The 14453-nt window shown below is 42.0% G+C and overlaps 3 protein-coding genes across 4 annotated transcripts in view; 1 reads left to right on the top strand and 2 right to left on the bottom strand.

Moving 5' to 3' along the window:
- Positions 1-1690, top strand: part of LOC139417482 (sushi, von Willebrand factor type A, EGF and pentraxin domain-containing protein 1-like) — a 171971-nt gene extending 170281 nt beyond the window's left edge. Inside the window, exon 50 of the mRNA XM_071166761.1 lies at positions 1406-1690. Within this exon, the coding sequence (XP_071022862.1) occupies positions 1406-1436 (31 nt within the window). The 3' untranslated portion in view covers positions 1437-1690. The remainder of the gene's footprint in view (positions 1-1405) is intronic.
- A 1461-nt stretch (positions 1691-3151) lies between these two features.
- Positions 3152-7278, bottom strand: LOC139417130 (thioredoxin-like). The gene is made up of 5 exons (XM_071166377.1): positions 7171-7278; positions 6114-6218; positions 4982-5047; positions 3806-3871; positions 3152-3600 (listed from the first exon to the last, which is right to left on the bottom strand). The coding sequence occupies exons 1-5, from the start codon at positions 7192-7194 to the stop codon at positions 3535-3537; spliced, it is 327 nt and encodes a 108-aa protein (XP_071022478.1). The 5' UTR covers positions 7195-7278; the 3' UTR covers positions 3152-3534.
- Positions 7279-8375: 1097 nt separating this feature from the next.
- Positions 8376-13339, bottom strand: LOC139417129 (prostaglandin reductase 1-like). Of its 2 annotated transcripts, none has more exons than XM_071166376.1 (10): positions 13172-13339; positions 12706-12837; positions 12518-12563; positions 12254-12313; positions 11352-11519; positions 10302-10458; positions 9998-10114; positions 9660-9765; positions 9008-9126; positions 8376-8644 (listed from the first exon to the last, which is right to left on the bottom strand). In XM_071166376.1, the coding sequence occupies exons 2-10, from the start codon at positions 12809-12811 to the stop codon at positions 8534-8536; spliced, it is 990 nt and encodes a 329-aa protein (XP_071022477.1). In that variant the 5' UTR covers positions 12812-12837; positions 13172-13339; the 3' UTR covers positions 8376-8533. The 2 variants fall into 2 exon arrangements, with proteins under 2 accessions (XP_071022477.1, XP_071022476.1); XM_071166375.1 differs by having other exon boundaries at positions 13191-13339.
- Positions 13340-14453: the final 1114 nt, after the last annotated feature.

The raw sequence follows: 14453 nt of genomic DNA, 5'->3' as shown, positions 1-14453 counted from the left end.
TCCTCTGTGCAAATGGGAGAACCTTCCAGAAGGACAACCATCTCTGCAGAACTCCACCAATCAGGCCTTTAAGCCACTCCTGAGTAAAAAGCACATGACAGCCCGCTTGGAGTTTGCCAAAAGACACCTAAAGGACTCAGTCCATTAGAAACAAGATTCTCTGGTCTGATGAAACCAAGATTGAACTCTTTGGCCTGAATTCCAAGCGTCACTTCTAGAGGAAACCTGGCACCATCCTTACGGTGAAACATGGTGGTGGCAGCATCATGCTGTGGGGATGTTTTTCAGTGGCAGGGACTGGGAGACAAGTCAGGATCGAGGGAAAGATAAAACGGAGCAGAGTACAGAGAGATCCTTTATGAAAACCTGCTCCAGAGCACTCATGACCTCAGACATGAGCGAAGGTTAACATTCCAACAGGACAATGACCCTAAGCACGACAATGCAGGAGTGGCTTCGGGACAAGTCTCTAAATGTCCTTGCCTGGCTCAGCCAGAGCCCGGACTTGAACCCGATCAAACATATCTAGAGATAGCTGTGTAGCAATGTTTCAACCAACCTGACAGAGCTTGAGAGGATCTGCAGAGAAGAATGGGAGAAACTCCCCAAATACAGGTGTGCCAAGCTTGTAGCGTTATACCCAAGAAGACTCAAGGCTGTAACCGCTGCCAAAGGTGCTTCAACAAAGTACTGAGTAAAGGGTCTGAATAATTATGTAAATGTGATATTTCAGTTTTATAAATATATATATATATATATATATATACATGTGCAAAAATGTGTAAAAAACATGTATTTTTTATTTTGTCATTATAGGGTATTGTGTGTAGATTGATGAGGGGAAATAACAATTGAATACATTTTAGAATAAGGCTGTACATAACAAAATGTGGAAAAGGTTAAAGGCTCTGAATACTTTCCGAATGCTCTGTATCTGATTAAATGGGAAGATGTACAGTATCTGGCTGACGTGCCACTCTACCAGAGAAAGCTAATCTGACTGAACATCTAGGTAAAGATAATGTCAGAAATGTTTTTTCCAGGTGAAAACTCTAATTCCAATGTACTGCTAAACTCAAGGCTGACAGATATAACTGAATGAGAAAACCTCTCTCTCACTTCTGATTGGACAGAAAGCCATTTGGCTATGAGCCACACTGCAGGGCTATCCATCCATTGTGATGCCACTTTTTTTTTCCGCCTACTCTCTCACTGGGAAAACAGCCAACTGGGCTTGTTCAAACCCCAACAGTCAGATGAAAACAGGCAGGCACCGAGTAGTTTATAACTACGGGACTAATGGCAATGTTTTCTACATTTCAAATATCAAGCCATAAATAAAAGGTTTTGAAAATGACAAATGATTTAGTCTAATAGTCTTTTTCATTTTCTCTCAACTTTACAGGAAAAGGAAAACTGGATATTTTAATATTTAACACATTTCAACGTGAAAGAAGATTTCGCTCTCCGTGAAGGGAATTTTGTGTAATTATTTCATAAATGTAAACCATGAATTCTGTCCCCCGCCCCCCCACAGATACATTTTGTAAAATAAAGCTGTATTTTTTTCATATAGAAAATGAACAGTATTAAATATGCTGCTATACTGGTATGATGTGTAAAAACGATGTGATTGTCCAATGTATATGTGTAAACTATCCTCACGTTTTTATTAAAGCATAAAATACAACTGAATCGGTTCCATTCACTCCAACTGTATCTTCCTCAATGTTTTTCAGAGCCAAGCCTATGTGAGCAAGTGAATGGCATCAGATTGCTATATCGTATGATTAGCTGATATGTTAAACACCTAAGTGTTTGCGAGATCTGGCAGGCGTCTGCATTGTAGTTGGGCTGGAACGCCACTAGTACCTCATCTCTGCTGTTGGGTGTTGTGACGCTAAAGCATGTCAGATGCCGGCAGTGGTTCTCTCCATGCCTTTACTATAGTTCCCTAGAATCAGTGTACCAGCAGCATACCACCCTGCAACCCACTGCTGGATTGCTTTTGAAGCTAAGCAAGGTTGATCATGGTTGGTCCCTGGATGGGAGACCAGATGCTGCTGGAAGTGGTGTTGGAGGGCCAGAAGGAAGAACCCTTTCCTCCGGTCTAAAAAAATATCACAGTGATTGAGGACATTGCCTTGTGTAGGGTGCTGTCTTTTGGATGGGATGTTAAAATTGTGTCCGGACTCTGAGGTCATTAAAGATCCCATGGCACTTATTGTAAGAGTAGGGGTGTTAACCCTGGTGTCCTGGCTAAATTCCCAGTCTGGCTCATATACCATTGTTGTCACCTAATCATCTCCAACTTCTTAAAGCACTATGAATATTTTATTTAACCTAGTAAGTTGACAGAACAAATCCTAATTTACAGCAAGGCAGTGCCTTGATCATCCCCTAGGTCATTGCTGTAAATTAGGATATGTTCTGTCAATTGACTAGGTTAAATAAAATATTCATAGTGCTTTAAGATGGATGTTGCTTTAGATTGCATCTTAGGGCTCTATTCAAGCAGATCTGCATAGAGGTTGTTTTGGTATGGAGGTGGAACTGCATTAGAGCTGCAAAATCTACATGAGGTTCCTGGCATTATACCTAACGGGGACATTGCCATTGGCTGCACAGCGTCACATTAAGTGAAATCCAAATGCAGCATTGTTTACAAATTCAAACACTGCAATGTGAGATGTAGGCTAATTTACACCTCAATGAAGATGATAAATCCTAATTTCACTTACTATGTGCATAATTTCTATATAGCCTACGCTTTTTCATTCTGAAAGTCTAACACGACTGGGATGGGTGTGGCGTTGTGACAAGGACCAAGACGGCTCCAATGCAGTTACACCTCAGATGTCAGCTATGCGGGTGTCGGCTATCACTTGATCTGAATCTAGGCCTTAAAGCACTCTCCCTTTACTGTAGTTACTACATGATGCTTTAGAATGTATAGCATCTTAGACTACACATTTCTAAGCTATATTTTCATACCTACTAAATCTAGATAAACATTAGGCTATAAAACACAACATGCAAATGGGATGCTCAATTCTAGTCGAGAAAGTTAAATATACAGTTGACTACTGCGCCATGAAGAGTAGTGCAACCCTAGTACATTAACTCATCCCCAAAAAAAGATTTAGTGAACTCAGCATTCATCTTAGTTTATTGAATCCACCCACTTCGACAGAATATTCTAAATCCCAACAGCATTGCTCTAATATAGAAAAATACATTAAAATATTATGGTCCTTTTTAAAAATGGAGATAAACTCCTGACCTGAATAAGAACGACTAATACACTGGAGGATTTAGAGGCATGGTTTGGTATTAACATTTAATAACAATTTTAAAAAGAATAATAATTGAATTAAAACAATGTTTTGTTGTACATTTGGTGGAATCTGTCCTTTGAGAGGGAATTGGGACTATAGTGGAATTATTCCTTCAAGGGGGAATTCGGTCTAAAGACAATTGGTTGGTGGTGGCGTTTGTACAGCGTCAGTGCAGATGTGCGTGTCAGCCTCTTCCTCATGACCTCAGAGTGTTGACCTTCTCCTCCAGTTTGGCTTCGTTGGACCCAGAGAAATCATCCACCTGGGAACGACACCACAGGGAATTCTAATATCACTTTCATGTCCCACAATTACATGCAAAAACAGGCTAGTTCAGCGGTACAGCCGACTGTTATACTAAATATAATACAGTCTTTACCCCGAGAGGGAAATCAACTAAAGCGACCATAAGTTAAGTGTTACCCTTTTTATTATTTATAAAAAGGAAAAGACAAGAAAATACCCACCTTTTTCTCATTCTTGTAGAAATGGAACGTCGGCATGCATTTGATGTCACAGTGTTTGGCCACATCCTATAGGAGGAGGCAGAGTGAAGGGTGATTCAAACGTAGACCAAACAAGCAATATATCATGACAGATCAACCAATAGAGGCCAAGTCTTTGATCGCTGCATCCTCTGAAGATGGAGAGGGTCAGTTCCTGGCTTGAGCGGAGAGAGATGGGTCAGAGGATGGTAGATAACGGTGACGGAGTCTGCTGATGATCTTGTAGCTACTGGACTTCTCTTCCACTCTGTGTAGCAGACACTTGGCTGATGCTTCATCAGGTCTGGGCGCCAGATAGATCGCCACTCACAGTTCAGAATAGTAGCCAGTCGTCCTGACTACGTGCCCTCTGCCTCAGCATTCCTCTACTGCATCTCCCATTCCTCTCAAATCCCTGTTGTACGTTTATTTTTTTGGCTATCAGAAGCCATGCTAAAAAGGTACAATAGTAGTGTAAATAAACAGGCTCCCTCTATTAAAAGCACATTGATGTGGTTGAGTATCACCCAGTAAGGAACGCCTTAGTTCTGCAGGACAGGTTTGTCCTAACTGACTGGGCAAATCGCCTCAAGCCTTCTGTAATAATATACAAGGGAAAAGCAGGTTTTGGAACCCCCCTCTGTACACCCAGCCACACAGTAGTCTACATACTATATGACCCAACACAGACAGCTGAGATGACTGACTCATGGGTTCAACCCAGTGTCTGGACTGTACAAAAACACGCGAAGCCACTTCCCGTAGCCACAGCAACCCCAGCTCAACGCAACAAAGTCACAATTGGATAGTAACCTTTCACCTGAAAACTGCCGGCCAGCCAGACAGCCGGCTCGTCTACTGACCCCACTTTCCTAACCAAAGTATCCTCTCGAGTCTTGTACTTCAAGAGATAGCCTCGTGGTGTTTCCCAATAGATCTACATACATGAGGTCTAGTCAATGTTAGGCAAGCCACCCATCTTTACAAAGAGTTATCTGTATTCACATACACCAACTGGACGTTTTGTACTAATTCACAGAAAATCTGATAATGTCCCAATTCAGCACTTCAACCTCCTGTACATAATGCTCAAGCACTTTCAACAAGAGCTATTAACAGTTGTTCAATGGTTGTGGAACACACACACAGTTGACTCACCGCTGCCTCGTCCACGTCCACCTTGAGGAAAACCACATTCTTGTTCTCTGGTTTTTCCGAAAGCCCCTGTAGAGGAGCAGAGCGCACAGGTTAAACGTCAAGGGTCAGCAAGGCAGCCCCAATGGGAAAACAGGCCTAGCAGTGTACTGCTGGCTAAACTAGGATTCCAAAATTATATTAGCTTCCCCAAAATCCCCAGGTTTTCCAGAAATCCTGGTTAGAAGATTCACGGAACCGGAGGGGAGGGGGGAATCCAGAATCCTCCACTTGGGAATTTTGTAACCATTAACTCAACCAGATGAGTCAGACACAGCAGCTCATGTATCCACCTGTCTGTTATTGACCCAGAGACATACCAGACAAGGGGTATTGATGGAGGACACACACCATAGGTTGATTCACATCTCCACTTGAATGCTACGTAATGTGAGTATTGACCCAGTTTTTCGTTTGAAATAGTTTACGGCAAGGCCCTACTTCACAACCCTGCTCTGCCTCAGTGGGCTTATGACTGATCATCTCAGCATTGTTCATTAGCATTCTGTTTACAGTCTATATTAAGGGCTCTTCACTTGATAAGCGCAATGTTCCAAGTCCTAGGAGGCTTCCTCGACGGTTGTCAAGACGACATGGCCACCACAACACAGGCTACATCCTAAATGGCATCCTATTCCCTACATAGTATACTACTTTTGACCAGAGTCCTATGGGCCCTGGTCAGAAATAGTGTACCATGTAGGGAATAGGGTTTGTGCACTGTTTTTTCTTCTTCCATAATATCTCAGGCTCAGACCAACCAACCCCTTCAGATTCCCCCTACTTGGCATGAGGCCTCTCACAGGAGACCATCTGACAGCTACAGCTAGCAGGGTGCATCTTAACTAGGCACAACTGGGCCTGTATTCATAAAGCATCTCAGTGGGAGAGCTGATCTAGTAACAGATCCACCCTGTCCTTGTAATCATATTGATTATGACGTAAAAATGCAGAACTGATCCTTGCTCAGCACTCCAAGTCTAAGACGCTTTATGAATACGGGCCCTAGAACAAGATCAGACACTAAATCAGAAGAACCTTCCCGCGTGAGTAATGGTACAGCTCAGCTAGAGACGTTGAGTGTTGGACCACTCACTTTGAAGAAGGGCGCAATGTTCTTGCAGGGGCCGCACCAGGAGGCTGTGAAGTCTACTACCACCAGCTTGTCTCCTGCTTCCTTCAGGGCACTGAAGAAGGAATCCTACAGAACAGTAGAGAACACATTTCTAATTAAAACTGTGAGGAAGAGCCTACAGAACACATTGTCCAGCCACAATGAGAATGACAAACATAGAATATGTTATTGGCCATCAACAATGTCTGGCATCAGAAGAATATAATACTTTTTGGTTGATATGAACATGATAGTGGTTTATAGGACCTTGTTAAGCGCCAACCTTAAGCCGTTTGAGGCTGGAACAGGACTTTGATAGACTATCCCACACACACGATGATTGACACGGGGCACTGTGTTGAAGCCACCATACCGCCAGCTTGGCCCTCCCTCACATTGTAAAAAATATTTAGGAAGCTATAGAAATGCACTTATTCATGTCTACATTTGTTTTTGACACATTATTACACACACACCTAAATGCATACTTTCAAAATATATAATCTGAACTAAACATACATTCCTTAAAGTATGTTTTCAGATGACTAATGTTACTGTCCTTACTGCAACAACTTAAATACCTGTCATTTTGTCCTTTAAATACTGTAGAATTGCATTAATTCCCATGAAAGAGTTCCTACCGGGGAGTGCCAACATGGCCGACCAGAGGCTTCAAAACCTCTTAACGGCCAATACATAACAGTATTCCAGGGTTTATACACATCACTGCCCGGGACTGATTCTATCTGCCTGACACTTAAAACATTGCAACCATGATGATGCAACACAACCACTAAAAAAATCCAGGTTATCTGGAATTTACACATTAAATAGCGAAAATACAACACTAACTGGGACGGTAGCGATTTAGCCAGAAAGTTAGAGGAGATTGAAAACGTTTGCCTAGTCCAGATAAACCGAGCCAGTTAGTTGCATATTAGGAATGAACATTCGATGACATTATAAACGCTTCAAAACCCCCAAACTGAGTTGGATGATCAATCAAAAGAGCTATGCACGAAGCAAAAACATGTCTTACCTTATCTTCAATTTCGATAATCATGTTGATGGTGGTTTATTGGCGGTCTGTTACAACACAATTCTAAGCTCCTTTGACAGCAAGCGGCTTTCAGTGTGTGAAGTGACGCTGCCGGGTTTATAAAAGCCGCGCATAAGCCCTGCCCCTCGTGGGCGATCCACGAGCCAACTGCTTGACGGGGATGACAATAGAAATATTGTGCTTCAAGCAATGCAAATGATACCTTTTCATATTTTGTGTGTAGATTAGGCTATTTCTTAAGATTTGGGTCATTCAAATGCATTGAATACTTGAACATAGAATTTTCTGGAATGAATCGAAAGGGACCATTGGTTTGACTATATGAATGCTGCATATTGTGTAGGCAACATGTACAATAGTTTATTCCACAAATCACGGTGACTTGACAAATTCCTGGTTTACTACAGAACCAGCAGGGGATTGGTTGAGAGAACCTGTGAGTCAAGAAGCAGGGTCAAATAGCATTGGAGCTGGGAAAGTAATAGCGCTAAACATTCAAATCAAATGAGAAAGTAATTTATTCTGTGGATTGATGGACCAAAGTGATCTGAATGAATCAAATACATTGTAATATTCCCATCAGATTACATTTTTGGTATGAATCATGATTTCCTTCCATGGTTATGTACATGACAGGCTCTCACCTTGAGGTTGGTCTTATTACAGAAACGAACATCTTGTCACCTGAACTCTACTGAAATTCAAATCAGTAACTAAAAATAAAGACGTCTCATTCATATCAAACAAAGGGATGTTGTAGATAGCTAAGGGGTGATATACCTTACACTATTGTTTTGGATCCACTCAATGACAGCATAGGAGCTTCAAAGCCCTGGGTCACATTCATTAGGGCACACTGTAGTAAATGTTTTCAAATGGAAAAGGAACGTTTCTTACTGGACAATTCCAGGTAGTCCCTTACCGTTTTAGTCCTTTTTACTGCCGTTTGGTACCTAATGAACAAAGTCCCTTCTTCCTGCTTTCAAGGAGATGAGAAGCATTAATTATGAGCAGTTATTTTTAGAGCTATAGCCTGCAATAAGACAGAACAACCTAGGTCTGTGGTAGTGTGGCGATGCACATCTTGCCATTACTACTAGGTCGCCTATGAAACACCATCAATTCCTTTGACTCTGATTTGTGAGTAAAACAATGAAGTCAGACAACAAAAGCCATAAAAACACTTTAATACTTCATACAAAGTAAACATTTGGATTCAAGGACAGACTATGATGTGAAGGTATAATAAGGTTGTGCTACGAATGCACTATAGAAAAATGATTCCAGAATGCAACGTCATGGTTGAATTCTAATCCAATGATAGAGTATCCATTGAAGCCATCTAAACTTTAACAATGGCTTTTCCAATGTTTTCTCCCTGCAGCATTCCCATAAAGGCAGCAGGCATGTTCTCAAAGCCTTCAGTGACATGCTCATAACACTGCAGTTTCCCCTGTGGATAAAAACACGACATTAACAGGTCTATAGTCTCTGATCGTCACAGACATTTCATATTGTAAATATGAATAGCTCGAAATGAGATGAAGGGCTTATTAAAATAACAGGGTGTACAGCTAACAAGACATCTACACAATATGTAAAACATGGCGTGCGAAATTGTTACCCAATACAGCATTTTCATGATTCTGAACTTCAGACAGTTTTTATGTACCCTGGGTACCAGTCTGTTTGTGCTAACATTCCACTCCTTGTATTCCATGTCATAAGCCAAACATGTCAGAGCACAAGGAGTGTAATGTTAGCACAAAACACGTCTGGATTTCAGGCTAGTTTTTATCCCCAGTACTGTACTTGCCTCCCTCTTCCAGGCCATCAGTCTCCTCAGAGCCTCTTGGTTCTTATGCTCCCACCTGCCCACCAGGAAGCCCTCCATCTTCAGCTGCTTAAAGATCATGGTCAGGTGGGGGTAGGGGCCTGTCCGAGAGAGAGAGAAAGAAGTGAAAGAAAGCGAGAGAGAGAAAATTAGAGATATTGAGAGTAAGAGAGAGAAAGTGAAAGATGATGAAAGAGATTATAGAGAGTGTGTAATATAGGCAAAGGAAAACAAAGATCCAATATGCTTCTTCATTCATTTTTATGCAATGAAACCAGGGGAGGCTGGTGGGGGGAGCTATAGGAAGACAGGCTCATTGTAATGGCTGGAATGGCATAAATGGATCCGTTCCATTTATTCTATTCCAGACCATTACAATGAGACTGCCTGCCACTAGCTTCCCCCACCAGCCTCCACTGAATGAAACATTCAGCTGGCGACAGCATTCTGAGTGTAATACTGGCTAACGGCGCCCTCTAGTGGAATATTGAAATGAGCACAGTCAGTGCACAATCTCAACACTCACAGCATATAAAGGTAACACAAATTACAGAGTTATGCAATGTAGAGTTGTGTATATTTGAATTGGTTCTTTAAATGTGCATCTCTGTATGAAAAGGGAGCGAGAGCAGACCTGTTTGTGGAGTGGTGTCATTGTATGTTGAGATGCCCCCGCACAAGGCTATCCTTCCAAACTCCTTCATCTGAGGGATGGCCACACTAGAGAAAGGGCCTCCCACCTATGAAAATGTGGAAAATGTAAGTTATATCCAGGTAAATATGTTAGGATGAAATACCCATAACAAAACACTGATAGCGTCCGACACTGTATATCTGTCTAATGATATTAAAACTAGAGTGAAATACCACAATATTACAAGTATCAGAGGGAATTATTATATAACTACTTAATAAAATGTTATTGAAATACTTTACTACAACCAAATACTTTCTAACTACTATATAACCTACGTTCTCAAAGAAGCAGTGGTATCCGTCAGGTGAGGCACTCTTCAGGGCCTCCTCCAGAGAGCTGACTGTTTTGTAGTTGAAGGCCTCATCGAAGCCCAGCTCCTTGAGGAAGGCCACCTTGGTGTCGGAAAAGAGAAAAAGACAAAGGAATAAACAAAAAAAGTTCAGGAAAAGAAAATGAAACAATTTAACTTAATCAAGTGCTGCCCCCTTTTTGAATCAAAGGATAAAGACAATGAAACAGACGATGACCGTTGCATTTTTGCCTCACAGTCTTTCATACAAATCTCTTTTTCATTCTTACCTTGGCGTCAGACCCGGTGGAGCCCACCACCCTGCAGCCCTTGATCTTAGCGATCTGGCCCACAGTGGAGCCCACGGCCCCAGCTGCAGCGTTCACCAGGAGGGTGTCTCCAGCCTGCAGCCCCAGCACCTCCTCCAGACCGTACAGGGCTGTTAACCTGCAATCAGATTACAAGGGAATAGAATAAAATACAACTTTATAGTCCATGGAATACAGTCATTTGTCTTTCAAATGTTTTTAAATTCTCAAACCCCCAGACAAAGAGTTTCCATATATTGAAACTGTTTAAAGAGTGATCAAACAGCGGAGACAACACTGGAGACCACATAAGGTCTGTCAGCCAGTAGTCAGGGCACCAGAGGGAGAGCTCTTTAATAAGAAGTTTAACCATAGAAGAGTCACCCGTGTGGTCCAGTGGGAACACTCCCATCAGAAAGCACACATGTACAACCCCAATGGTCGTGAGGCCAATCCCCGCCTCAACCTTTCTCTCATCCTTGCCCGCCTCTCCCATATATAATTCTTCACCGTCGAAATAAAGCTTTTTAGATCCTTAAAAACACAAGCAGTAGCATCAGATGGATGCTCATCTGAATTGTGACTCATTCAAACGGTTTAGAGTTCAGCGGAACAGGACCGGAAATGGTGACCGGAGACATCTGTGGCCCAAATCTTTGTTTTATCAAACTCAAAGAAAAACATACAGATGCTTTTCCTGGCAGACTTGAGGTCAACATTTAATCTGTCATGAAACAGCTGTGCTGCAAATTCTCCAACACTAGCTCAAACATTAACTGTTAGAATCCCTCCTTACCCAGGCCCTTCTTCTGACCTGAAAACATAAATGTTACACACTTTGTGGCCAGTGGTGATTCATGCCATAGTAACTCTTGTTTTTTTTTTACTATTCTCCCTAGGCAGATGGGTTGCCTCCCACATTAACAATGTTCTGACATTCTGGATGAGTGCGGTTGCCCTCGGTCCGGGATTTCTGAGACTTTTACCCCAAAATAGAAGCCACTGGCACTCAGAAAGTCCCCCATTCCTTACCCAGGCATGCCGATGGCCCCCAGAGCCAGGGACATGGGGACCTCCTGTGGCCAGTCAGACAGAAGGCGTGTCAGGCCTGTCCCATCAGACACAGTGTGTGTCCTCCAGCCACATCTACCAACCACATGGCACCCAATTGGGAAGGCTGAGTTGTTGCTCTGGATCACCCTAGAAAACCACACGCAAACAAATAAACAAACTGAATTAACTAGGGTAGTTGATCATACTTAGAGTGTTGATAACAAGTCTGTGTCAGAAGACACAGATCGTAAAGTATGTTCATTAGGCAATCTCCCATTGAAAGTGTTTCTAGTCACAGAGAAGGTTTAATCTGGGACTACGACCTTCACCCTCAGTGGTCGCTAAATGGTTTATCTAGAGACTAATTTGAATACATATGAAAATGTCAATGGAAGCAATCTGCACATATTCACAAAGATACTTTAATGACAGTATTCAAGGAAATAAACTCAGTGAAGTCATTTAAAAAGCCCTGGGGAGAGAGTGAATGCAGGGGAGAGTCATTTGGTTCTGTGTCCGTATCCAGACAGACTCACTCTCAATAACACACTGTCTGTGAAAACACATTGAACCATTCACTTGTGGCAGGAACGGAACCTCAGAGTACACTGCCAAGTGCATTCAATTTGTTCTCTTACAACTGCAGTCACGAATGATAATCTACTGCCTCAGAAATGAATAACAGGTGCAGGGCCCATTCTCTTCCAGTAAACGGTAGGCATGCATGTCCTCTCATGGTAGATGAAAGGCAGTTAACTTAGGCCTGCATCCCAAATGGCAACGTATTCCCTACATAGTGCACTGCTTTTGACCAGGGCCCACTAGTGCACTATGTAGGTAATATGGTGCCATTCGGACGCGGACCGGTTTATTTTTCTTACTTGGCCACTTGAGTTCCGATCATCACTCCCCCCTCTTTCATACGCAGTCGGCTGAACGGTCTGGAAACAACCACAGAAGAACACATCAGATGAGATGTTTTCTGTCAGGAAATCTACTGAAGAACTGTGGTTTAGCAAAGTCAAAACTGTTCAGTGAATAATAACATATAGTTTTCCTTATAGATATCACATTACATGAAACATGACCTGAATGGAAAATGTTAGGGGAATCCAACCCCGTCCCCTTTGTCTTTTCTCCCCTACCTCATGTATGGATCCACACTGAGAAACAGTGCCTCGAGAAGCACCTCTGAAACAGACAAAACAACAACGGATGGCATCACTCATATCGGCTTCAGTCAGGTACAGGAATCTTGTACTCAGTGCAAGTACTAGTCCAGATGATCGAAGTCCATGTGATGAGCTCATCTCCACAGGTGTTAGTTTGTTACCTCCATCTTTAGGCTCTGGCTGCTGCTCCAGCTTCAGCTCAAAGTTGCTGTCCTCCGGGAAGCCTTCAAAGTGACGGGCCAGGACCCAGGTCTTGGATTGAACCATGGCTCTTTGCTTTGGACAACTGTGAACTAATATATTATTTACTTACTTGCTTTCAAAACAACTAAAGATAACTGAGCCAAAGATCATCTTTGATTGATTTACAGTACTGTAATAGCCTACAGTAGGCTGCTATTTAGAATAGCAAAATTCACATTCATCCCACAGCACTAGGTTAGCTAGATAAAGGACTTGCAGAACCTAGCCGAGTGCTGTGCATTGTTGCCAAATGAATACCGTGCAAGCCCGCTTTACAGCGGTCTGTCGACCACCACCACAACCGGTGATAAAACGAGTGATAAACAGCATTTCAACGAGTGATAAAAAAGCATTTCTCTCTATCAATGCGTTTGAATGTCATACCTTGTCCAGCAAAACTCACCTCGAATAACGTATAAACAAATCACACTTCTAGGTCACTGTTCTCCGTGCAGAATGAAAGAAATATCAAAACATACCTAGAAATGTTAAAAGAGCGTGGGCAGGTAGGCTCGACTACTTTCTCATTGGCTGAAAAAGTTGTTTAGCGGATCCCCATCGCGTGACGTAGAACGTAATGTTGAGAGGGTGACTGATTTTGGATGAGAGCGCGACTGTCGCTTTTGTAGCAATGGTGATAAACCGCACGGGGCAAATTGAAAAATAAATCAATAAATATCCTAATGATATTGTTTCTTTAGTTGAACAATTTATGCGTTTAACATTTGATGAGCTACATGGATTACTGACGTGTGTGGTCCAACCATATCAGGCACCAGAGCCTGAACATATGGGATTTGAGGTTTCGAGCGACTGAAGTATATATTTGTTATTATTTCGTTTGTGTGGATGCATGTTAAATGTATCTTCCCCGTAGTATAATTTACTTTTCTTTCGTGAAATGTTTCATCCCCGTCCAATAACCCCAAAGAAGATGGTTGAGAGCGCGCATTTCGCTCGTGTAGCCGCTTCCTACCAGTTGAAAAACAAGAATTTAACAACGTAAAGTACCGGTGGACAAATTGCTTCAGAATTGATGCAGCTATTCACTTCAGGGACCTCAATCGTTAGAATGTGACTAGCGAGTTTACAGTAACGTTAGCTAGTTTATTATGTTAAACAACTTCTGTTCTTACTTAGGGTGTAAAGGTGACAGTTTCAGTGTCACCGGAGTTATAGTTCACAAATAAACTATATTCGGTTAAACATTTCTTCAACGCTCTACTCAACAATGCAGTTGTGATTAGTTTCAAATCCACGCCTCCTTATTAACGTGACCTACCGAACCAATGAACGATGGAGATTATTGACTGAGGACACGATCATCAGGGCGGAGAAGCTTTCATCCTGACAATTTCTAGGTCCTTCAGATTTCATATTCGAAATAGCTCAAACTGAGAGTTTACCCCTCATTTCAGGAACCATCTTCTCCACAGGAAATGGTCTTGTCTTGAAAGGAACAATTTGAAATTATATTCAATTACAATGATGTTACAGTTGAGATAACATATCGATGATAATATTTTTTGTCAATTCTAACCATTTTCCTCACCTCTAAATAAATCCCACCCTCACCCGGCTTGACCCTAATGTTACTGCCTCTATGACAGTGTTGTCGCCAGACAGTATTTTATTTGATTTAACCTTTATTTAACTAGGCAAGTCA

The sequence above is a fragment of the Oncorhynchus clarkii genome, chromosome 9 (genome assembly GCF_045791955.1).
Source record: "Oncorhynchus clarkii lewisi isolate Uvic-CL-2024 chromosome 9, UVic_Ocla_1.0, whole genome shotgun sequence".
In the NCBI taxonomy this organism is placed as follows: Eukaryota; Metazoa; Chordata; class Actinopteri; order Salmoniformes; family Salmonidae; genus Oncorhynchus; species Oncorhynchus clarkii.
Note: the sequence above shows the minus strand (reverse complement) of the source record. Positions and strands in the feature narration are given on the sequence as shown.